Here is a 26,145-nt window from a genome sequence, read left to right as displayed (position 1 = left end):
AGGATAACTCTTGTTCTTGTAAGGTTATTTTTTTTTGAGACCAATCTAATGCTACACCAACTTATGTACAAAGGGGTCTGAAGAACACTGGTAGAGATTAAAAATCACGTTAGAAGAGGACAGGGTAATCTTTCCATCCAGATTTCATTGTAAATATACATGGGAGAAGCAAGGTGATCAGTAATCTGACAGCGAAACTGATGGGATAGATGAAGTGATAGAAGATTAATTCAAACCCTTGCATATTTGGACAGCAATTGAGGTGTTTGGGGATGTTCTTGGTCTTCAAACACTTGGGCCAAGGGGGATATGAAGGGTGTAGAAGTTGGAGGTGAATGAGGTTAGGGTTTGGAAAACTATGTTAATGTGCTTTTACCCCACTAGCAACAGCCCTGTATTTACTCTGTTCTTTTTTTCCTTTGGAAACAGATAGAAGCATTTGGGGAAGGGGAAATCTGTAGAAGAGGCTGGGAAGTATAAGCACACTTGATTATGGGTGCTGTTGACATGATGTCTTCAGAAGTAGATTGAAAAAAAACAACAAACCAACAGAGTCCTGGCCTATTTTATTTTCCAGATATTTCTGTCTTAATTCCAAACAGCATTTTTAAGTAGCTTTTTGGGTACAGCTTTTATAGATGTGGCACAAAATGTTTTAATTCTTGTTATATTACTAAAAGCCTCAATGCATGTCTGGATTTTCATCATCTTAGTCATTTGCAATATTGGAATATTAGTCATGTAGTGTCATCAAGGAGTTGACTGAAGTGTATAGTAAGTTCCTCTTACTATTTTATTGCTTTCTTCAAGAGCATAATGTACTTATTACCATTAAACTTGCCATGAACAGTTGTCTGAATCACCAAAACCTGGTTTAAACAACTAATAATAGATACCAAATTGGAAGCCTTTAGTAGGATCATAATGCAGCATGCGCTGAGTGATAAGCAAAATGAGATAGGAAAGAATTATAATTTCATAGAATCATAGCATGATTTGGGTCAGAAGGGACCTTGAAGATACCTAGTTCCAACCCCCCTGCCACGAGCAGGGACACCTACCAGCCCAGGTTGCTCAGAGCCCCAGTCAGTCTGACTTTGAGCACTGGCAGGGATGGGGCACCCACAGCTGCTCTGGGCAGCCAGGGCCAGTGCCTCACTGCCCTCTTAGTGAAGAATTTCTTCCTAATACCTAATCTAAATCTCCTCTCTTTCAGTTTAAAGCCATTCCCCCTTGTCCTGTCACCACAGGCCCTTATAAAAACCCCCTCTCCAGCTTTCCTGTTGGCCCCTTCAGGCTGCTATAAGGTCTCCCTGGAGCCTCCTCTTCTCCAGGCTGAACAACCCCAACTCTCTCAGCCTGTCTTCCTTTCTATTTTGATAAACATAGAGGCTTTTTTGGTTAAGGATAATTATTCAGGTACTGTCCAAATACCACTACTAGAAACGCTTTTATTTTAAAGAAAAACATTTGTGTTGCTAAGAAGCATCTAAGGAATTTGCTTTGAAAGTTTTAGCTTAAGATAAGATCTACATTACATACCAGTGGTGTGATTTCTGTCATGGTAGTTCAGATTGACTTGTGTAACTAATGTGTTTTGTGCTTATAACATTTTATCACTTTAGCTTGTTTGTCTGAGGAAGGAATAGTTCCTGTGCCAATAGTTACATCTGCTGCTACAGCTGCATCGGAGGGGCACGGTGCCCACGTAGCACACTGGTATTCCTTTACCAGCTCTGCTCTGTCAGGTCTATGGAAAGGATAATCTGCCAGTCTGAAATAGAGGTATTCCTGTACTGCTAGCACTTTACTACTGTGGATATGCTTTATGCTATAGATGTGTTAGTTCTCTTCAAACACCTCGTCCCCTTCTTTGACTGGAAAGCTTTCCTGTTGGCAAGAGAGAAGTGCTTTTCCCTTCTGTGTTTGCTGCTTAGTAAATGGAGCCCAGTTTGGTTTGTCATGAGGCACAAACTCCGGGTTTGTCCAACTGTGTGAAAAATTTCCCTTTTTCATGACACCTTGAGAACATGTGGGGTTACACTCTGTTGGAGAAAGACATTTCCTCCTGGAAGGAGCTTGCCAGCGTTGAACTGAGCTTTCGCAGGACAGCTATATCTAGAATGGCACCAGGTGGCTAGGGAGGTAGCTGGAGACAGCTTGTTTAGGTTGAGAGTCAAATGCAAAGCTATGTTCCTTAACCAGTTTTTTAGACACAGATAACGGCTTGAAAGGTGCAAGTTTTGAGATTTGATCCCAAAAGAAAGGTGATTACACAGGAAAATATTAAGCAGTTGCCTCAATATTACGGGGAGCAGAAAGTACACCATATGTTGTCTCTGACCCCCTTCCTTTCGGTCAGTTGCCAGCCTGTTGAAATAAAAAACCCTAAAACCCCTGTTTGACCTTGTCTAAAACTTTTGAATCAAAAATGAAACCATTTTGCTTGCCAGTTTTGTTCAATCTAGCTGAAATTTCCCCTCCATGTGTTTATAACCAGACCTGAAATTAAAAGTTGCAGAGCTCTGGAAATAGCAGTTAGCTCAATTTTAGTCCGTTGTTCCCCTCAGTGCTCTATGTCTGGATTTTTTACTGCATGTAGCTTGTTTTATTTAAAGACTTTTACTATTTTAAGTTAATATATTGGGATTCTGTTGCCCATAACAAACTCTTGCAAGGTACCTTCTGTGGAGCTGCTGCCACTTGCGAGTACTTAAGTCTTACAAAAATCACAGAGTAGTTGTCAGTGTGAGTCCCAGTAACTTGCTCCAGAGTCCCTATGGACCTGAAGTCCTCCTGCCATCTCTCCATGCATTAAAGAAGTGAAACTGTTTTGTGTAATTCATAATTAGTTATGGCTCTGCAAAACTGGTGAGTTTATAAGGTTATGGCTATAATGCAGACTTCTCCCTCATGCAGTACCTATTAAGACTGGACGTTAAAATGTTCACATTTGTCTTGAATATTGAGGGTAGTGTACAAGTGAATTAATAAATGTATGGACTTACTGAATAATAAAAGCCTTTTCTGAAGAGGGATGGAAATTACATAATTGACACATCTCTTCTGAGAGTCCTCAGTTGCTACTTCGTTTTGCCAGAACAGTTGTTTCTGCAGATAAATTAATTTAATGGGCTTTGACCATCATGAAGTGAATCTGGACTGTCTTCTTAATATGGAGAAGGAAGAATTAAATGTGCTGTATTTGAATTTTGTCAGAATATCAGATACACTTTTCTTTAGCAGGTTCTCAAGAGGAAAATGTTGAATGGCTGCCTGTCCATTGTCTTCCCCCCCCCCCCTCCCCCTTTAGAATAGGTGATTTCAAGCTGCTTAAAAGTGGGGATTTGCATTCCCAGAGAAACTGTAAAATGAAAAGCAAAAAATAGAACAAGAAGCTGAAGTTTGGAAGTTTAATCAGAAATTAAAATGCTAGGAACACCTTTGAAAAGCTTTGTTTCCATGTTGTGGAAATTCCCAAAGCATCTGTGTGTATAAATGGATATGGTTTTGTTGTTTTTGCATAAGGGTTTGTGAGCATCAGTTATGAGAGGATACTGGTTAAACTAAAAAGTTTTTTCAATGGTAAGACAGTCTGAAAACTCTTCTGCAATGGTATTTTTATGACTGCAATTTCAAATGAGAGTAGTCAGGCTCTTAGGATTCAATTAGAGTATGTTTGTCTCCTGCATAGCAATATATAATCCTTATTTATAACAATGCTGCATGACAGAGGTAGCTCTGACAATTTTAAATTATGCAACAATAAACACATTACAGAGCCTCTTTGGATTACACCACTGCTGGATGATTGCATCCAGCACCCATTTAGGAGGCCTTTCTGTGTACTTCCTGAAGATGATGTCCTAAAAACATGACCTGTAAACAAGGAGGAAAAACTTGGTGTTGCTTCTCTGAAGTCAGTGCAGGTGTATGAAGCAAAAACTTTTAATACAAACTTTCAGTGTTATCCTTTGAAATCCTTGAAAAAGATTTAATGGGTTAGAGATTATAGTTCCTTTTTTCTCTTGCGTTCTTTGTCTCTTATTGAAAAAGCAATTTTTCAATCCTTTGATAAACAGCTTGATGTAAAGTAACCCCTCTACCTAAACTACGATGTCAGTGCAAAGAGAAAGTTTAACAAGCGCAAAGCCGTAGCAGTATTTCTTGATAATTTTCAACAGTGTAATTTAAGAAGCTTAGCAATGACTCTGAACTTGTGTAGTTGAGGCTGCTATAGTCTTTGAATTGCTGGGAGACATGGCTGCTTAGTCATTATCTGAACAAGTTTCAAGTTTTTTTTAAAAAATAAATTGAAAATGTATTTCAGGTGAAAAAGGTAAAAACTGCCTATTGTCAGAGAAGGCAGTTGTCGGCAACAGCTGACAACACAAACATAGGTTGACAAATTGCCACTAATGAAGGAAAAAAACTGCTTTAGAAATGTCAAGATTTTTTCTTGATTTAAAATTAGTAAATTCTGAAGAAACAAAATAATTGGAATTTGAGATGGAATCACTCTGTGACAGATGGCACAATATTTTTTTTTAATATTGGAACTATACTTTCCTACTAATAACGTATTCCCAATTGACCTTTTGCACTGAATCAGTGCCTTCCTCTAGAAGGAACCAGTTAAGTAATGCCTCCTCCAAAGGCATAAAATCATTCAAGTTGGAAAAGACCTTTAAGATCATAGAGTCCAATCATTATCTTAGCACCGCCAAGTCCATCACTAAGCCATGTCTCTAAGCACCACATCCATATGCCTTTTAAACACCTCCAGGGCTGGTGACTCCACTACCTCCCTGGACAAGCCTGTTCCGGTGCTTGACAACCCTTTCTGTGAAGAAGTTTTTCCTAATATTAAATTTAAACCTCCCTTGGTGCAACTTGAGGCCATTTCTTCTCATCTTACTGCTTGTTACTGGGGTGAGGAATCTGACACCCCCCCCGCCTACAGCCCCTGTCAGGCAGCTGTGGGGAGCGATAAGGTCCCCCCGGAGCCTTCTCCAGACTAACCCCCCCAGTTCCCCCCGCCGCCCCTCCCAGCACTTGTGCCCCAGCCCCTTCCCCAGCCCCGTGCCTGGCTCTGGACACGCTCCAGCCCCTCCATGTCCCTCTGGCCGTGAGGGGCCCAAACCCGAACCCAGGGTTCAAGGGGCCAGCGGGATGTGACTCCATTCCCCACCGCTCTCCGGCCCGGCCGCCCAGCCAGCTTTGACCCCAGCGCAGAGCCCCCCGGGCAGCCATGAGCAGCCGGTGGCTGCAGGAGAGGCTGTGGGAGACGGTGTCAGAGGCTTCACTAAGGCCCAGGACACACCAGCCACAGCCTCTCCCTCGCCCACCAGGCCGGGCAGCTGCTCATAGCAGGAGATCGGGGCTGTCAGGCAGGGCCTGATCCCCTGGGTGTCCTGCACGTGCCGTGTGATGGTGCTCGGGATGATCTGCTCCATCACCTTCCCGGCACCGAGGTCGGGCTGACAGGGCTCTGGTTCCCTGGATCCTCCTTCCTGCCCCTCTTGTAGACGGGCGGCATGGTGTCTCCCCCCAGCCTGCCGGCACCTCCCCAGTCTGCCGGGACTGTTGGTAAATGATGGAAACGGCTTGGCGAGCTCCTCTGCCGGCTCCCTCAGTGCCCCCGGGTAGATCCCACCCGGCCCCACAGACTCGCGCGTGTCCAAGCAGAGCAGCAGGTCACTGGCCGTTTCCTCCTGGCCTGGGGGGGCTTCATTCTGCTCCTCGTCCCTGTCCCCCAGCTCCGGGGCTGGGTGCTGAGGGAAGCTGCTCTTACTGTTAAAGGCTGAGGCAAAGGGATGGCTGAGTACCTCAGCCTTTGTGGCAGTGTTCCTTGCCGTATCCAGTAGAGGGTACAGATTATTCATTCTTGGCCCTCCTTTTGCTTCTGATGTATTTGTAAGAAACATTTTTTGTTATCTTTTACGGCAGTGGCCAGCCTGAGTTCTAGCTGGGCTTTCCCCCCCCAGTCTTCACCCTGCAGACCCTCGTGACACCCTTGCAGCCCTCCCGAGCTGCCTGCCCCTTCTTCCAAAGATCATGAACTCTCCTTTTGTCCCCCAGTTCCAGCCAAAGCTCTCGGTTCATCCAGGCCGTCTGCCCCGCTGCTGGGCTTTCAGCTCATGGGCACAGCCCACTCCTGAGCCTTGAAGTTTCCGTTCTTGAAGAATGTCCAGCCTTCCTGAACACCTTGGCCCCTCAGGACTGTCTCCCAAGGGACTCTGTCCACCAGACACCTAAACAGGCCAAAGTCTGCCCTCAGGGAGGCCAAGGCAGAAGTTCTACTGACCCCCCTCCTTCTCCAAGAAGCAAAAACTTTTACTGTTTTGTGATCCTGGCCTCCAGCCTTCACATCACCCCCAAGTCCTTCTCTGTTCACAAACAACGGGTCCAGTGGGCGTCTTCCCCAGCCAGCTCATTCACCAGCCGTGTTGGGCAGTTCTCTTCCACACACTGCAGGAACCTCCCAGACTGTCCCCTCTCTGCTGTGCTGTATTTCCAGCAGACATCTGGTAAGTTGGGTGCCCCCTGAGAACAAGGGCTAGCGACTGTGAGTCTTCTCCCGGCTGCTTATGGAGTGTTTCATCTGCCTCTTCATCCTCGTTGGGTGGTCTACAACAGACTCCCACCACGCTATCTGCCTTGTTTGCCTTCCCACCAATTCTTACCCATAATCACTCAACCCTGTAGTCACCATCATTAAGCTCTAGGCAATCAAAAGGCTCTCTAAGATACAGGGCTACCCACCGCCTCTCCTTCCTTGTCTATCCCTTCCAAAGAGTTTGTAGCCATCCATTGCAGCCCTCCACTTGTGCGAGTCATCCCACCATGTTTCTGTGATGGCAACCACGTCACAGTTTTCCTGCTGCGCAACGGCTTCCAGCTCCTCCTGTTTGATGCCCATTGTGTGTGCATTGGCATAGATGCACTTTGGTTGGGCTATTGATCCTGCCACCTTTTTGAGGGGAGAAGCCCTAATTCCTACTTGACCATTCTCAGGTGCTTCTGTGGTTTCTGACACATCAATAACCCTTGTGTCTTTGCTGCTGCATGGATCTCCATCCTCTGCCTCTGCTGAGACAGCAGACCAAAGGACACCTTGCTAGCACACCATCCGTCAAACACTGGCATGCTGCTCCTAATCTTATCTCTAGTGGGCCTGGTTTTATCCCTTTTCCCCTTCAAATCTAGTCTAAAGCTCTTTTGGTGAGCTCTGCTAACTCCTGGACAAAGATCGGGTTCTCCCTTTGAGACAGCTGTACCCCATCTGTCACCAGCAGGCCTGACGCTGTGTAGACAGACCCATGAACAAACCCCTCAAAATTCTGCCAATGAGACCAGGCTCAGAGCCACGTACCTGCTTTTCCTGTTTCTTGCCTCATTGTTCCCTGCAACTGGAAGGACGGAGGAGAACATTGCTCGTGCTTCTGATCTCTTAACTAGTTGTCCCAAGGCTCTGAAGTTTGTCGGCTCCCTAAGGGCTTCTTTTATGCACGCGGTGGGCTTGGCCGCTGTTGGTCCTGGCCCTGCCCAACTCCTGCCAGCTGGTGTCGTGCGGGGTTCGGGCTCCCAGACCAGTGGGTCTCTTGCCTCCCCCTGAGGTTCCCCCGGTTTGGGAAACCCCTGTGCACCACACCGGAGCGCTGCCCTGCCAATCCTGCCGGCACCAGAGCCGCTCAAGTCATCTCATCTTGCAGTACTCCGATATCATTGTTCATACCAGTCACATCTGAGTTGCAAAAACTGATCAGCACACAAAACCCACTTTCCCGATGAGTTTGTCCAGATTGAGTTTTACTTGACACCAGTTCATTAGTTCAGTTTATAGAAATGGTTGTGTCTGTGCAGTTCTCGCTAGTGCTCAGTGCATTTGTCACCGGGGGTAAAGTTAATCTCCTTCATCTAAATGTGGGCAGCTGCTTTGGGTCTGTCCTGCCTTTTGGGATACACGAAGCCATCTCTGGGACATGGTTGTATGCTCTGTGAACTAAGAGAGCCTTGATACTGCGGCAGAAGGATGCTTTTAAATTCGGTCTGTCAGTGCTGCAAGAGGTATCTCTGAACCGCGTCAGTCTAGTTTCTCTAGTCCATCTTCATTCCCAATGTATTTTTAACTTTTTTCAAGAGATTGCTCATTATCGCTGATTACATTATTTGCTATTTTTTTGTCTCCTTTGATGCCTGTGCCAGTAGTGCTTATGTAAAGGGACTTGATGATACTGAATGGTAAGAATGAACAAATGCAGCGGGAATTCAATTGCTATTTTGCTGTCAAGCACAAGTGTTCTTTCTAAATCAAGTCTGACCACTTACTGTGTCAGTCAGCTATGTTGTTGGAGCCATGGAGAAACTGTTTCATTTACGTTTGATTTAAGGGGAATTTTTGTTTGCTTGAGGTGCTCTGTTTTATTTGGAAGTTTTAGAGATGTATGATTTCCAAGTGCTCTGCATGCTTTAAAACAAATTTGGCTGTAGTTGATCTTCATCTCAGCTGCAAAAATCCCATGTATTATGTGTACCTGTCAAATAACTGGCCAGCAGTACCCTATCCTCCCTACAGACAGGGAGTTTGAAGTTATTTGTCAAGTATCACACCCGAGTTATTGATGATGGGTTCTTTTCAGGTACTTTTAAAATTAAATTTCTTAAATATACAACCATCCACCTCAGCTGGTACATGCAATTTTAGAATTCATGATGTAGAGCACCTGGTAATTAATGACAGTTTAGAATATCTCATTGTAACATCATTTACAACTTGATTAATTAGTTGATACAGCTCTTCTTAAATTTCAGATTTTAAGAGGTTTTTGAGTGTTTTCCAATAGTTTGACTGAGTCTTCCCATGGGTGCAGTAATGTGTTTCTGTGAATTTACAGCCATGTCTGCCAGTATTCTGAAGTCCTCTCTGCTGCCACCACATCTCTGCTTTGCTCTGACGTTCAACAAATAGTTTACTGGGAAGTTTGTGTGCTAATCTGGCAGAGAAAGTAATCCGCCAAAGCGAATAGCTTTCTTTTGGACAAGCATGCTGAAATGAAGTGTTGAGATTTGGAGACGCAGCAGTAGGACGGGCTGCGGCAGCCAACAGTTGGATTGTCTTAAACTGCCAAAGACCCTCAGTCAGGGAAGCACACACACTTCTTTCATAAAGGTTGGCAGTCCCAGTCGGGCAGTTTCTAAAGAAGAATTGCCATCAGTGAGGTATTCAGAAGAAAAATGACTGTTCAAAAATGACTGTGCAAAAAAGCAAAATTTCATTGTACCATGGTGGGGACACTCAATTATAAACTTCTTTGCCTCTCTGTATTCAGACAGAGCGGGGTTTCTGTGTGCTTGATTCATCACACTTGGCTTGAGAGAGAGCACAACATCTCCAGATATCGGAGAGGCTGATTTTGTAGTGCTTCAATGTCGCTTTTATTCAGCCCCTACTCAATAGAGCTTTGTGTTCTTCTTTCTCCTAGAGATTGTAACTGCTGCTGTGGAGGCAGAAACGATGTGGAAATATGGACCATAAAAAATATTGGCAAACTGGTGTTTCTCAAAAATATAACCCATGCTTAAAACAACAGCAAAATCTTTATTTGACTTTTAAATCATGGCATCTTATTGTCTTTTGATTTTTTTGAGCCTCTAAACAAAAGCGTAATATACTACAGCTTACTGTGAACTAGGAATTTAAGACATGGCAAATCTACAGGGAAAAAAACCCTGTGTTCAAAATAAAATCCCTTTCTGATAGGGCATTACAGAGAGTACAGCTGTTTGGTGGTGCGGTGCAGACAGGAGCTGTGCTGGAGACTAGCAAATGCTGTAACAGAAAGAAGGGAGAAAAGAGCCTTGGCTAGGCTGAGTGCAAGCTGCACAGCCTTGCAACGAGCTGAAGACTTACTGCAACTCCACCTCTTAGTATGTAGGTCTTTTCTACAAAGATTAGTGGAAAAGAAAGTTGAGGAGTGGGACACTACTGTTCCTGAAAGCTGGCAGAGTTTTCTATGTCTTGTTGATGCTGCACAGTCTTTCTCTCAACTTCAGTTTGTTTTCATCCAAATATATGCTGTTGCATCTGTTTACTTGGTTTTTCAGTGTTGGGAACACACCTATCTTCTCAACAGTGCACTGGGTTTTATCCTTTATAACTTGATTTGGAACTGGAGGGAGGAAGAAGCTGTGTGCTTTGCAATGGGAATTTGCTTTTTGGTCCCAAAATTAATAATGGGGTTGGTGAAAACCACAGTTTGAGTATATTGGCATGTGGTTGACAGTTTGTGGGACAGTAATGTATTCTGTGTGGGAACATCTGTCGTAGGGAATGGCTTGGGGAGGGGGAAAGCATGTGATATAGCTGCAGATGCTACTTCAAAATGACTTGTATATGAATGCACAGGATAGTTTAATTAAAGGGACAATGGAATTTCCCCAGCTTATAGAGAAAAGTTGATGGAGAAATCTGGTTCAGTGGTGTTACTGAGCATCTCCTGGCTTGTGATAATGCTTGTACTGAGGGGTTTTGCAGGTTGCTCTGTCTCTGAAAGGACAGTACTGAGTGTTCATCTCAGTTCACTTCGTGCTATTTTTACAGCTTTCTGTGTTCGAATGGCTCAGAATAACATGCTTGTCATTCACCTGTCAACTAAGAAATGTAACTTACTTCAGACTTCCTTCCCCTGAGAGTAGCTCCGATATGAGGAATATCTTCAATTACCAGAAAATTCTGTGCTGTCCCTTTCCTGTGTGCTCTTAAAAGACAGGTGTTTTCAAAAGATCCTCTGTTTCAAGATGACCTAGTTAAGGATGCTTCTGTGCAGCAGGTCAAGGTTTTTGAGTAAAGTTTTTAGCATCACGAGATGCTATTCAAATTCTGGAGAACTGTGGATGCATTTTCAAGATCGCTGTACCAGCGAATGGAGGGCTGGAGGAACACCTGCCTGATACTGCAGGTTTTGAGTAGATAAAAAGCACATCAAGATGTTTAAGCCACATTTAAGCCACATTTAAGCCAATGCATTCAAATACCGGTGTCCTGTTGCAGAGGTGTGCTCTGTGCAACACCGGCAAAGTGTTTTGAGCTTTGCAACACCTGTGCACTGCTTGCATAGGTGAATTGCTTGATGAGCTTCCCAAGTTCTTTTGGGTTGACATGCAGTAGGATATAGGAGTGTTTCAAGCAAAAGGGAGCATCCCTATGCTTATACAAATTGGAACACTTCATCCTCACATGCATGGGAGCTGGATTGTTTTTTTTAATTGTGTGGTTGCTGCTGTTTCACTGGAGTGGGAATGGGCTTTTTAACTGTAACTTCAAGTGCTGCCAGTGATGCTCTGTATGTTTTACTGGAGAGAACTTAACCGAATCAGTGGTAACAATGATCTGTCTGTCCGGTTTGAATAACTATGAATTTCTGATCTGATGTGTTAAGACTTTATGGCTAGAGAAAGAACAGATGTCGTTAGTGGTTTCAAAATTGGTTGGAATTGAATGAAAGTGGACACTTTGTATTTCATGATGGGTTACCCTTCACTGTTGCGGGTGGGCAAGAAATTTCCTACAGAGGGAAGTAAAACCCAGTTCTAACAGTTTTGTTTTGTTTCCTCCCACCTCTGACACAGGTTGCCAACTTGGCCTGTTCCATCTCGAACAATGAAGAAGGTGTGAAATTGGTTCGCATGTCAGCCAGCCAACTTGAAGCTCTGTGTCCCCAGGTAATGAGGAGCCTAAGAAGAAAAGACATACTGTAATAAGCTGGGTAACTGGTCCTGCTTAGAGCATGTTCTGGCCTTTTTGTGGCTGTCTATGGATTTGCTGCAGAACTTGGCTTTTTCCTTAATGCATGTAGAAAAGGAAGTGCAGTGTAGCATCAAGACTTAGAAACTTTAAAATATGTGACAGAGTAATTAGTGATACAAATGGATCTTTTTTACATAATAGCTCTAATTTCATTTGGCCAGGATATTCGAGTAACGTGCAGGAACCTTCAGTGGTTATCTGTGCACATTCATGTTTCAGGAAGATGTCTTGTGAAGATGCTACCACTGCTCCTGTGCAGGCTGTGAGATGAATTATATTATTTTTTGCCGAGTAGAATATAAATATGCCAAAAAATTTTCATGATACTAGGATCAGAGGAAGCTGGCTATGCATGAAGTGTTTGAACCTGGCTGAGACTACCTTTTAGTTAATAACTTTTTAATGGAAACAAGGAAATCATGTATGTGTAAGCACTAGACTATCCTCTTCCATTTTGACAGCCCTGGTTTTTTAATTGTTAATAACTAGATACTTGGATGAACCCCTGAAGACTACAGTGCACTGCCAATTATTGTAATATACATCTTCTAAAGCAACAGGAAATTAAGATCTGAAACATCTAAGCAAGCTGTTGTTGGTGATGGGGAGCTAACGGAAAGTATGTACTCAAAAAAATTGGTCAAATGGCAGTTTATGAAATTAAAGTGTGTCATCTCAGGATTATTTGGAATTCATTCAGGTTTTCCCACATATATATTGGTCCTTTCAAAACCAGTCAAAATGAAGAGAGATACAGGTATGTTCACCTGTACCTGCCTCAGCAGGAGGGGAATTTTAAGGGAACAGGTGAAGATAGCATGGAGAGCAGGACTGGTTTAGGTTTTCTGTTACTTTTAAGTAACAGTGCTATTAAATAGGTGAAGATAGGCATCTAAACATAAAACATTAAATATTATCTAGGAGGTCTTTTGTCATCCAGGGGTGGACTTCTGTGGTTCCCACACCAGCATCAGACCCTGGGTCTGGTGCATCAGCTATATTGGCTGTGAAGTTCTTTGCCTCCCACATCTGGGGCGAGTGGTGTGTATAGCTTGTTAAAACCAAAGGTCAATTTTTACAGTTGGAACAAAGCATGTGGAAAAAGCTTTTAAAAATACACCTTATCTAGTATAAGGGCTTGCTTGTCTCTAAAGTAGCTGACTAGGCTGGATGTGAATTTATTTATTTTTTTTTAGTTCTCTCCAAGAATATGGGTATCTAATGCATGTTGTTCCAAACAAATGCTGATGCTTTTGAAAATAATCATCTTAAGAAAGTGAGGTTTGTTTTTCTTTGAATCTAATGTTTCTGATAGTTGTCCAAGTCTGACGGGGGGTTATTTTCCCCTTTGCATTGCTCAAATTGTGTGTATTTCAGATTCTTCTATCTTTGCTTTTCCAACAACTGCCTCCTAATATAAATATACTCCTTTCTAAAATAAACACCACGATAGTCAACATGAAATAATTAACAAACTGTAGTCACCAAACTGCAGTCACATCTACTGAACTGCAGCCGTTAACCTTAGACTTCAGGGATTAAGGATAATATATTTAACACACATTGGAAGCTTTGATTATCTATAAATGGACAAGGGCTATAACCAATGGATTTTGGCTTTACAAAGGTCACATATCTGAACTTCCAAGCCTGCAGTTCAGATGCTCTTCTGCACAGTCTTGCTTTAATTTCAGGGGCGTCACCAGGAGATTAGTAAATGACACTATAGATGTTCATAGAACTTGAAGGAGTGCTTTTATATTACATTACATGTACTCTGGTTGATTCTTTAATGCTCTAAGAGTATTTAAACATGTTGTGAATCCTGAGAGATAATTAGGGGCACTTACCTAAACTGTTTTACAAATGGCATCTGTGTTTTCTCCTAACAGTACAGAAGTTTCTTTTATGCCAGTCTAAGTGATGCAGCACCCTTCTCAACTGCGTTACTGAATGGTCACCAAACTTCGATTATTCTGTATAATCCCTAATTGCTTCTAGATATAAAGAACAGCCTAGTGGGATTTTATTTCCTTCTTTAGGCAATTATCTGTTTATTTTGCAGTTTATTCCTAATGAGAGTCACAGCTGCTTCTTGAATCCTTTTAGGTGGCTCTGCTGAGCAAACATGTGAATTAGGCATAAAATACAGATCAAACCCAACATTATACGCTTTTTTTCTTGCCTTTTTTTTTTTCCGGCTTTGATGGTATTTTTCCAGGAAGATGCTCAATTTGGAATGAGTCAAGTCAATAAGTAATTACAATAGTGTCTGAAACTCAAGTGGATGTATCAGTATGACAGAGAAATACGATGTATGGAATTTAATTCAAGGTATTGCTGTGGTTGAAAGGACGAAAGTGAAATTTAATGCACTTGAGTCCCAGGTAACCTTAAATAGCTTAGCTGAGTAGAAGCCATTCAGGGAGTAGGGAACTCCTGGTTAAAGAATGATTTCTGCAGAAATCAATCTGTAGAGTTAATTATAAAAGCTGTATCTCAAATAGAGCAGTTACTCAGTCCCTTGCCATAACTAGACTTTTTGAGCTGGCAGCAGAAGTAAGGAACATGCAACACTTCAAGCTGGTTAGGGAAAACTTGGAAGTTTTGTTGGAGTGGACAAGAAGTCAGTCATTGCTGGTGTCACATAGAGGTTCAGATGTTCTCAGGTTTAAAATTTAATTATTTGAGGAAAAAGAAGATGCAGAAAATTTTTCATGTGAAAAGCCTCTACAAAAGCAAGCAATTAAATTTGCTTAGTGTGGCTGTGTTACTGGAAATCAGCTCTTCCTCAAGAGTAACATCATCCTTCCTGTTTGTAAGTCCCTAGCCAATTAACGCAGAAATTATTGTGAAGTTGAAGACTTAATGTGATATTTAGAGCTCCCTTTTGATGGTGCAGAAGGAACTGTTAGGAAGAGCTGTGCATGCTCCATAGTGCGGCTCCATAGCAGGGTGACTTGTGTTGGTCTGGGTTTACAGGGGAGGAATAAGGCAGCATTAGGGGGGTCTCTGCTGCTTTCTTCATAAAGCCTTGACTTACAAGCCTGCCCAGATTCTGTTTTTTGAGGGCACATGCTGCTGAAAGTCTGCACATCAAAGTGAAACAACTTTGTCCAGCATCTCACAGGAGTTACCTGCAGTTCTGCAGCTTCATGCCTTGCTAGGTGGTGGGGAGACAAGCCAGTCTATGGTGGCTTAAGATGAAGGAAAAAAAGTCTTCCATCACTACAGTTGAAATGTTTAAAAAAAAAAAAAAGAATGAAAGCTGAAGATGTCTTTCATAATGAAAATGGAAAAGTACTGCTGTGAAATGCTTGGAATAGTTGCCTGTGCTTCCACTTGCTTTGCAGAGCGCTGGGGGAGGTTTTCTTTGCCTTGCTAAACACAGAGCTTGCCAATGGTAAATTAGCGAGAGATGTTGTTTATCTCGACTCGAAAACCTGGATCCTTACTCGGAACTGTCTTCTGAGTTCTGTTTCCAAGACGTACTTGCTTTGGGAGCTTGCAAAAGCTGTTTTGTAACAGCATTTTGCATTAAAGATGTCTGAGAAGAGAGTTTAACCATAGGAATGTTTCTGATCATACAAGCTGTAGGTGTTTAGAAAGCAACAGTGAAAATGCCCCAGTACAGCTCTTGAAAGGAAAGAGTATTGCTCCAGCCTTTTGATGTGACAGTCTGCTGTCACTTGCAGCTGCTTTTACCAGTCATATGTTGACTTTCTCATTCTTTAAAGCCTCCTGAAGTTATAGACTTCTAACCAAATTGCAGTCAGGCTGAGAGTTTTTTGAAAATAATTGTGGATTAGAATTTCCATCAGGTTGGGTGTTCGCTTCTGCCAGCAAAAGCTGGAGCCCCTTGCCCTTGAGACTGATCATCTTCTGGGAAGCAGGTTGCAGGAGCGGGGTAACCTGCACTTCCTTGGGGAGGGCATGCAGGACCTGCTCTCTCAACTTTAAGGCAGGGCTTGCTCTGAGCCAGGGCTGGTTACCTTCCTCCTCTGCTGCCCAAATCGCTCATCCCTCATGAGAAACATAGGGAGGGCACCGGGCAGCTTCTCTGCCTGTCCTCTCCTTGCTCCCTCTAAATCTACCATAGCACAAACAGCGTGTTTAGTTGCCCCCTGAACAGTAAAGTGAGTGTTGCCTGTCCACTATAATCCAGATAATTCTTGGATTAAATTCATTTTTAAAATAAAAATAAATTGACATAATATTAACATCATATTTAATAATTGCTGTTCCACATCCTTACATTCCAATTTTGAAATGCTTGAAAAGCAATTTGCTGCTTATAGATCTCTGATGAGGCAGGTGGTTACATACGCTGATCACACCTACTGACACAAACAGAAAAAATACCAAAGCATAAGGAAACCCACGTAGAGGTTCCAAATAGCACAAAAACTTAAGGTGCAGCATCATAGAGAAACAAAAAACCCCTCCAATCCCCCCCTCCAAATCAACCAAACCCAAATGTGACCAGCAGACTTTCCTCTTTGAGTTCCCAGTTACTGTCAGCAACCTGGTGGCTGCTGGAGAAGAAGGTAACCTGATTTTTCTTGCGGTAAAGACTTAACATTGAACAAGTGGCCCTTTTTTTCTTCTCTTTGAAAGACTGTCAAATCTTTTGAATGTCCTAACTAGCAGTTCTATCTCCAGACTCTTTAATGACAGGTGCTTGAAGCATTTTATTGGCATTGACTAGAAATACTTGTATTAAAACCTTAACACATGGGTTGCAGCTTTGTGTCATGCAGGCTTGCTGTGAAGAAGAGCCAGCACAGGACGGGAGTGGCCATCAAAGAAACTATTAGAACCTCAAGCAGTTACTGATGCATAAAAAGAAGCAAAGTTAGGAGAAAGGGATTCAGTTCTGTAGAACAAGGTATGTTAGTGTGTAAGGACCCTATGTTTTCTTCAGAGGTGCAGTATTTACTGCGGAGTGCCATAGCAGAAAAGCTTCCAGAAAAGACAGAGTCCCTGAAACCCCCAAAGCTTCAGCACTTGAAGTCAGTGAAATGCAAAATGAGGGAACAAAAATGGGCACCAAAACAAATGGCAGCAAAATTCTTGCAGCTTCTACATTGACTGGTACAATAGTATCAGTCCTCAGCTACAAATGAAAATACTTTTTCCATGTATGGGGAAGTTGATAGGATAATTATCTGTACACAATATGAAAACAGTAAATACTTCGACAGTATGTTGTTATTTAACCCCAGCCAGCAACCAAGCCCCACACAGCCGCTCGCTCGCTCCCCCCACAGCGGGATGGGGGAGAGAATCAGAATAGTAAAAGTGAGAAAACGTGTGGGTTGAGATAAAGACAGCTTAATAGATAAGGCAAAAGCTGTGCGCACAAGCAAAGCAAAATAAGGAGTTTGTTCATGACTCCCCCTCAGCAGGCAGGTGCTCAGCCATCCCCAGGCCAGCAGGGCTCCATCACACGTAGGTCGTAGGTCGCTTGGGAAGACAAATACCATCATTCCATTTCCCCCCATTCCTCCTCCTTCCCCCAGCTTTATATGCTGACCATGATGCCATACGGTGTGGAATAGCCCTTGGGTCAGCTGGGGTCAGCTGTCCCGGCTGCGCCCCCTCCCAGCTCCTGCTGCCCCGCCCCCCCCCCCCCCTCGCTGCTGGGGTGGCTGTGGGGAGCAGAAGCAGCTTTGGCTCTGTGTGAGCGCTGCTCAGCGCTAAGACACCCCTGTGCTAACAGCGCTGTTCCCAGCACAGATCCCGAACACAGCCCCATACTAGCTACTGTGAAGAAAATTAACTCTGCCCCAGCCAAAACCAGCACACAGTAGTGTATGCTGAACTGGAAAAGGTCATGTTATTCCAGTAAAAGTGTGTATTTGTGGGTCATTATAGCACTGTAACAACAAGAGTAAGTATCTCTGCAGAGATGCCTGCGGTCACTCTCTGCGTAACTCGCAAGAAAGGAAAGTGCTCAAAAGTACCTTTTATACATCGGAACAAAGTATTGGAAATCAAAGCAAACTTTTCCTTCTTTTGGTGCATCAGCCTCCGTACACTTGCTGGTCACTGCCATTATAGCTAGCGAAAGTGCAAAAAAATCTTCTGTATGTTTTGCTTCCAGGCATTTCAGCTCATCAGAGTTTGCAGAGTGCTTTTTGCTGTATTGAACTACATAGAGGGTTAGCACACGTAGACATGTGGATGCAAACCTGGGGTTGGATGTAACTGGAAGCGACTGAAATGTCCTGCTTATGAACCTTTTCTTCCACTCAGAACAAAATGCAATTAGGAGTGAGGAAGGAGACGTGAGTAGGGTGAACACTGGAAGTAACTTTGACATCTGGCGTATGTAAAATTAAATTATGAGCAGCTTCTTACAAACTGCCAATAAGCAAGCTATGCTTTCTTTAGTACAGAAAAATACAGGCATTAAAATCCATGTGGGCAAGGAGAGAGTCCTGGCTGGGCTCAGCTGCTGTGGTGGCTTTGGTGGTAAGGTCATGAATCCATTTGTTGACCATTTGAAAAGCTGTGATCTGAGAATCGTATTTTTGCTTCTGCCTTACAGCTAGCCCTCTGTATCACAGGAGCGCTCTGTCAGCAGGAATAAAACAGAGCAAATAAGGGGCAGTGTGTGGTGCAATTACCACTTTTGGCGGGTTGAATAAGAGACTTCTTCCACTCAGCTTTGCACGGAGGTTGCTTTAAAAGGCAAAGCTGAGATCACTGCTTCTGCCCTTGCTCACTCTTGGATCTTCTTTCCAAAGCAAACTTGATCCTGTGGTGTGCTTGACGAGCGCCCTTTCACATACTCCAGAATAAAACTGGTTTTCACATCACAGCTGGGGCTTGGTTTGTGTGTGTCCCTTTTTCCTCTGCCCCTGAGATGATAGCTGATGGATGGCTTCTTGGTTTATTAGCTTTTTTTTTCTTTTTTTTTTTCCTTTTAAACAAATACAAAGTATCCTGGATTTGAAGGCCATGGAGCTACTTTCCAACTCATTACCCAGATGTCATAAGGAAGCTGGTAAATCAAGATCTTTATTTAAAAACAAAAACCAAGTGAGTTATTTAGGAATCACAGATGTTTTGGTTGTAAAGAAAAGTTGTATAGTGAAGAGAGAAGACTGGATGTTTGTTTTTGAAACTGAAAAAAACCTTGTTGTAGCACAGTAGCATCTGAAAACCAATGCTACAGGGAGCAGGGCGAAGTTAAACCAGCTGCAGAAAGAACAGTCTCCTGTGAAGAGCAAAAAGTCCTATCAAAAAGATGGAGACAAAAAATATAAAGTGCTTACAGCCACTGAAATGGAGAGTTACGTGGCTTACAGACGTGTGCACTGAGACTATGTTAAGGTACGACAGGTAGGGTTTGCAATGCAAAATAAGTAGGTGATAGTTTTCTTCCCTCAAGTGATGTTTCTTCCTTGGGCCATGGCAGCCAAATTTTCAAAACTGTTCTTCGTGGGAACACCACCACGTAGGAGAGCTTTCTTCTAGCCTCTGTTGGTCTTTCAGATGGGGTGCTGTAAAGGTGAGGCTGGAAGCCATCATAAATTAAGCCTAAAAAAATTAATTCTGGGTGACCCAGTGGCTTTAATTTGCCCACAAGTATATCTAAGATTAAGGTGTTTTCTGTCCTGGACTAGCTAGCTGTGCTGTTTAAGAGAGCTTCTGGGCAAAGCAGCCACAGTCCTGTAACCCAGGCAGAAGTCACTCCTCAGGGAACCTGGGAGAGTCCTGTCCTGCAAAGGTACAAATATATAAATCCAGTCTGACACCTTTAGTTTCAATAGGGAAAATAAGTGAAAAAAAGCAGCAGCTTCTTCCCATGAAAGATATGAAAAGGAGATTTGAGGTACAGATTGAGACATCAATTGCAAGTCTTTTGAATCCTAAGCCTCTCCGATCTTGGGGCGTGCATTGCCAAGTCCTGGCTGCTGCTGCAGGAAGCTGCGAGGTGGAGGAGAGCAACTCCAAGTAACTCGCTAGAATCATGTTATCGAGCGTTGGGCTGTCTGACTTGAACACTGCAATTGCTACATGAAACAAAGCACCGATAAAAATAGTGTGGTTTCTTGCCATGCTTCATTTCCTTCTGGATAGTCTCAAAATGTCCCTGTTTGATTCTTTTCTTTGTACAACTTCAGTGAGTCATTGTGATCACAGTGCTTTGGCAGCATTTGGAAAAGCTCTGAAATACAGATTATTTCCCTGAAATTGCCAAATGTTTTACATGGAAGCAGCTGCATTTCAGGTAGTCTGGGCATCTTCATGCTATTTTTGAACTCTATATATTTATCTTCATATCTCTTTCTCCTTCCTGTAAGTTACTCATATTTTAAATTAATTTCCCAATGCTTCATGGTTTTTTTGAAAAGCAATAGTGTACTTTAATCAGTCCCTTCTCCCTCCTCCTCCAAGTGTTCATTTTTAGATAATAAAGGAATCATGGTCCTGCTGCATGCACAGACTATTTAAGATCCAGCATCCTTGTCCTTTTCCCATGTCTGTCTAAGCATCTGTTGGCAAATAAATCAGTCACTCTGTACTGGATACCAGGCATCATGTAAGAGAATATTGACTCGAACCGGTAATTTGCAGGGTTTTGTTGGTAATCCCTGGCACATTACCTCAAGCAGACATGTGAGACATGTCCGGGATAACTTGTCCACATAAATGCTGAGCTGTACATAGAGTGACGGGTTTTATCACCCCTGCTAAAACTGAATGTTGTGACCACTTTGCACGTGGAGATGGAGTATGTGCTGCAAAAAGGACTCCTGGGCTGTATCTGCTGTCTTGAATTTCTTCCTGAGCACACACATCCCTGTATGGGTTTCCTAAGCTGTAGTTTTTTGTCTTTAGCTCCACAGTGATAGTTGATAGCCTTCAATTTCCCCACCATGTTGTCCTCATCTCTGGCCCTGCTGGCTGCTTTCCAAATGCAAGACATGTCTGCTTGTAAGGGAGATTGTATAAAACTTGGACATTTTTTTTGAAATATATTTGCCTTGGCCATGTGTTTTTGCTGTTGTAATGTATGCAAGAATTTCCTTTTCTCAGTTGGACAAGCTGCCTGTTAGGAGGATGATGGTGCATCTTGTGCCTCATGCATTTGGATTTGGTGACAACACCCTGTTTGAGTTTCTTGAGCACTTGCAGAGCCCTGTATTTATGACACCTCTTCCATTATGTGTGAAAAGTTGCTTAATGTGGGCATCTGGGGTTGGATTGTGCTGTTGACAAAGATTAATTGTTCAGACAGATGCTACTGTCCAGACATACATCACACAGGTACACAGGCCATATGTTCCATCAGCGTTAATGCTGACCTGTCTCAGTGCTTAAGAGGTTGTTTTCCTATCTGATATTAGCCAAGGCAGCTAGAAGAGAGCAGGAGACAATTGTCCTGACCCATGGTATCACCATCTTCAGTGTCTCAGTAGTTATGGCTACGAGCAGGATAAGATCTAAAAGCAGATTTCTGGAGTGTTGTCTGTTTACCCTTTTTGTGTCCAGGACATTTGTTTTTTGGATTCACCTTCATAATACTTAGGATATATAGATTTTGATTGATAGGTGGATAATTCATTACATCCATCAGACTGGGGCAAGAAATGGTGGTGACTAGACTTCAGAATCAGGGCTCTTGAGCAGAGGACAGGTTTCCCTTTCTAAAACCTCTCTTTAAAAATTTTAAACACCATTTTCTTGAGTGTTGCAAGGCTCTTTTGGGGGCTTTTGGGACTTCAGAACCATGATCTTAGAGGGCATGCCTGCCCAGGTGAGCCGCCCAGGTTCAGTGGCGGGTTTGAGGAAGGGGAAGCAGCAGAGGGTCCCACGCTCTTTGTGAAGGATGGGGTAGCTGTCATTATTGCCAGGGTTCAAAGGTGTGTTTCATCCCTGCAGGTCTCCTAAACAGATTGCCTCTCTTGCCAAATTGTTTCTTGCATTTGTCTGTGTTATCAAACCCGTTGAGCTCGTTTCAATTTGACCGGGACTTGCAGCCTCCACCTCCAGAGGCAGGACAGTAGCATGGAGAGCAGTACAGCATTTCTGTGGATTTTCCTCAGTCACTGCTAATTTCTAGCATTTCTTGAGTGAATCAGCCTCCTTCTCCTGCCTGATTCATTCAGTGCCATCATGATATGTTTGACATCACCATCATTTCCATGTTTAGTGAGTTATATATATTTTTTAAATGCTTTGTGACACTTTTAAATGAAGCAGGTAGAGAAAATAGATTTTGGAAAACCAGGAACATCTGGTGCTTGCATGTTGTGCTCAGCAACTTTGTGGAATTGATATGGTCCTAAAGTAGAGAAGAAAAATTATACATTGAACTTGTAAGTTAATTAACTCTGACTCTCAGGTACTTGAAAACAAGGTTAGGATTGTCATGTCAGTCTGGATGTGGATGGTTTCTCACGCCTGGCGTGTTTCCAGGTCATTCTGCTGGAGCATAGTGCAGCAAAACAGGAGCAGGCTTCTGAGAGATTGCTTTCTTCCCACACCCACAGAGGCTGTTTTGGTCCTTCAGCTGACCAGTTAGTAGATACAACATAAACTTTGTTACCCAGCAGTATGCGTAGCATTTTTTCTACTTGAAAAAAAAAGGATCTGGAGTGAATTACAGTCTTCAGGTTTGAAGAAAATTAGTAGGGGGGTGTTCAGGGGGATCATCAGAGAGTATCCTCTCCTGCTCCATGGCTAATCTGGCTGTTTCACAACCGTAACAGAAATTTTAAGGTATGATAACGATTATTTGCAAGGTACAGAGTAAAGCTTTAAGGAAAAGAAGATAAATACAAACATTATTTTTAATTTTGTATTTGCATATTGTTTCTACTTCAGACTGTGTAAGATTAATCTTTTTTTGACCTTTTTTCTCAGGTTCTGGCAAGTAGCATAGGAAATGCAGCCTCCAGTGTACTAAATGTCATCCTGTCTAAAATACTTAACAACACAACCTGCGCTCAGAAAGCAACACCTTTTTAACATGAGCTGTTAAAGAAAGGTGAAGCTAGCTCTTGTGAATGTTTTCACTTGTAAAAACTAACCATAATAAATGTGGAAGCAGGTATGAGCTGGATGTGAGAGCAACAGGATAAAACACTTCTTTATTTAAACATCAAAATCCTGAAAACTTATTAAACTTGCATTGTTTACTTTTGAGTTCACTGGATAAACACAGGGAAACTAATTGTTTCATTAAGGCTATATTTTAAAAATCCTGAGGTGTTTTATAGGTCATTAATGCTGCACTGGCTCTGGCTGCTAAACCCCAAAGCAAGCTGGCTCAGGAAAACATGGATCTCTTCAAAGAGCAATGGGAGAAGCAAGTCCGTGTGCTGACGGATGCTGTTGATGACATCACTTCCATTGATGACTTCCTGGCTGTATCAGGTAAGGAGGGGGTTGATCTCAGAAATAATTGTTGTTGCAACTGAGCTTATTCCTGGAAACAGGTGGTTTCTACATGTATTCCAGAGTCCTCTCGGGTTTTTGGAAGGGATGGTGTTGGTACACTTTACCTGGTAAGCGTCATCTTCTGCTGAGCAAGGTGTGAACATAGAGCAGGAGATCTTGGCACGAGGAGAAGACACTTTACGTCTCAAGAGTTGTAATTGCTAGCTGAACTACCAACAAATTGCCATCTAGCTACTGTAGACAAACCCCACCAGTAACATTGGGGGAAATAGAATATGTTTATGTTGAAGTTACAAATTAGCAAAAAAGACAATCTCTTAATTCACCATAGACTCTTGATATGTAAATAAAAATGAATAGCAAACCATCATCCTACAAGTTCCTTAAAATAAAACTGTTCATATAGAAAATGTTCTGTGAATATTTTTAACAGCTTTATTGAAGTTTTCGAAAAAGATTAGATCATTATAATAGATTAATAATTCCATTTGGCAAAGTGCTTGCCAAGATAATATTTTTTATCAGCGTCGTTGATAAAGACCCACTATTAGCTGCTGTGACCTAGAAATAAGTGGGCATTTTTATTTTCACATCCTCTAATTCAGCTGTAGTCAGAGGACATGGTGGTATAACCACTTGAATTGTGTCTGCAATAGCATTCACAAATTACTGCTACAAACTGAGGGTCTGATTGTCCTGGTGCAAACAGGCTTGGGCATCTTGAGTGACCTAAAAACTCCTGTTGTAAAGAGATTTCACAGGAAGATGTGTGGAGTGAGAAGTACCAGGTGAACATAGCTAGAAAACGTTGATGAAAAATTTAGGGTCCTGAATTAAAAGACCATTTCCTTTTTTTTTTTTTTATTAAAAGAGAAAAAGGAAAAAAAAAACCCAGAAAGTAGTGTTTATGTGATGAGTCACCTGTATTATTATACATGTTGTATTGTGGTTCCCTGGGTTCTGAATAAAAATTTTCTTTGCAGTGAGTTAGCATAAACTTACTAAGCAATTGAATGTCCTAGTTCTTTGTGTCTGTCTGCATGCTCGCGCTGCAGCAGTAGTTGAAATTGCACAGCTGTGAGGAGCCTATTTCTGGGGAAATATATTTAGAGGGAATTGTGTGCAGAAGTTCATGGCTCCACTTAGAGTTTGCCCACAAGTGTACAAAACATTTTAAAGAGAAAAAGCTGTCAGTTGGTGAAAACAGTCTGGATAAAGCTGCCTTGCTGTATTTCACTTACAGGTGTGGCTCAAAATGGGTCAAGCCACTGGAACAGAATGGGCTGCATCCTTGTGTAGGTCATTCGAGGACATGGGTACTCTGCTTTTGAGGGCACAGGTTATGATGTTGGCCCACTGCTGAGGCGCTCTGAAGAGTTTGAAGGACTTGGCAATAATCAGGGAACGCTTCTTTTCTGGGGCGATAGCAGGCTGACTTGGGAGAGAGTTCACCTTGAGTGTCTGCTTGCCACCCAAAACGATGCCATGGAAGTGCTGTAGTTTGGGCCTACTTCAGATGCTCAAGTGCATTCGGCAGTTACTTGTACGTGCTTCGTTATCGAAGAGATGTTAGAAAAATATTAAAGCAATAAATACTGTTTTAAATATTATTTGTTTGAACATTGATAAATGTTTTCCATATAAATGCCACAACTCCCAATTCGTCTGCTAAAAGTCTAAATGTCTCTTAGGATAAAATCATGACGGGCATGATTTATACCAGGTTCCATTTGGGGTTATTAGGATGTTTGTGGCATTTTGTATCAGTTACTAACTGGGATGTAAGCAGAATTTAAAAGAGTTCATGTGAGTCTATATGTGTGTGTGTATACCTAACCCCCCCCCCACCATTCCTACAACCCATCATGAAGTATATACTTCATTGTTCAGCCTATGCTACAGAATTTTATCAATTATCCACAAGTGAAGGCTTGATGAAAGAGATGTTGGTTTAGATAACAGCAGAATATCATGGAAGAAGGTACTTAAACGCACAGCATTGCAGATAAGCTTGCAGGTTACAGTATTTTATGAAGGACATAGCACAAGAAGCGCCTTTTGAGTTAGGACAACGGTCTGGCTAATTGTCAGGGCGTAGGAGATTTATAGAAGGGGAGTCCTGTGGCCTAGAGATCTTTCCTGTATGCTCCCAACCATGAGTGATTTGCAGCTCAGGGAGCTCCAGCATCAGAGGTGATATCTACTGAACAGTCCTTGACAGATTTTCCTCACTTAAGTTGTGTTGTGTTAGTTGTTCTTTCAACCAGTATAAACCACTGGCATCTCCATCATCCTGTGCAGAATTCACAGCTTAACTGTGCTCTGTGTGAAGAAGCTCCTCGTTTTTGCAGTGTTGTCTGTTTGCTTTGTTGGATGCCCCTAGTTGTAGTAGGAGATGGTGAAAGAGAGTTTTTTCCCTACTCACTTTCTTCATGCTGTAAATGTACAGACTTCTGCCGTACGCTTAGTCAGTCATCTCTTTCTTAACTGCAGAGTCTTTGCCTGTTGCATTATTCCCCGTATCAAAGCTCTTCTGTACCTTCTGTAATTCTTAACCCTCTTGTCAGTACCTTCCCTAAGCACTCTGGGTATGTTTGTGTGCCCACTACCTCTGTTCTTTGGAGCGGTTGCTGATAGCACCATGTAATTGTCAAATTCAGTGTTCTGAAATTACCTGGATCTCCTTTGAAACCCTCAAAAAAATCATTCCATTTGCTGCCTTCTGTTACTCTGCCACTGACAGAGGTTTATGCAAGAGGCTGCCCATCACAATGGAGCTATTTTGTCTTAAGAGCCTCCAGATGAATATTTCTTGGGCCCAATGATTGTCCTTCTTCATTACAAGATGAATACTATTTTTACAAGTGTATGAACACTCCAGTATTTGTTCCATAACCATGTCTACTGACACTGCTGCT

General features: G+C 42.6%; 1 protein-coding gene across 2 annotated transcripts in view; it reads left to right on the top strand.

Annotated features, from left to right (window-relative positions):
* The window catches only part of CTNNA1 (catenin alpha 1), a 122,889-nt gene that overhangs the window by 76,991 nt on the left and 19,753 nt on the right, over positions 1–26,145 (top strand). For both annotated transcript variants that reach the window (XM_056348510.1, XM_056348511.1), the window contains 2 exons: positions 11,632–11,724; positions 23,047–23,203. In XM_056348510.1, coding sequence (XP_056204485.1) covers positions 11,632–11,724; positions 23,047–23,203 — 250 coding nt within the window. The remainder of the gene's footprint in view (positions 1–11,631; positions 11,725–23,046; positions 23,204–26,145) is intronic.

This window comes from Falco biarmicus, chromosome 8, assembly GCF_023638135.1.
Source record: "Falco biarmicus isolate bFalBia1 chromosome 8, bFalBia1.pri, whole genome shotgun sequence".
NCBI lineage: Eukaryota > Metazoa > Chordata > Aves > Falconiformes > Falconidae > Falco > Falco biarmicus.
The sequence above is the reverse complement of the archived record's forward strand: the minus strand, read 5'-3'. Positions and strand labels throughout refer to the sequence as shown.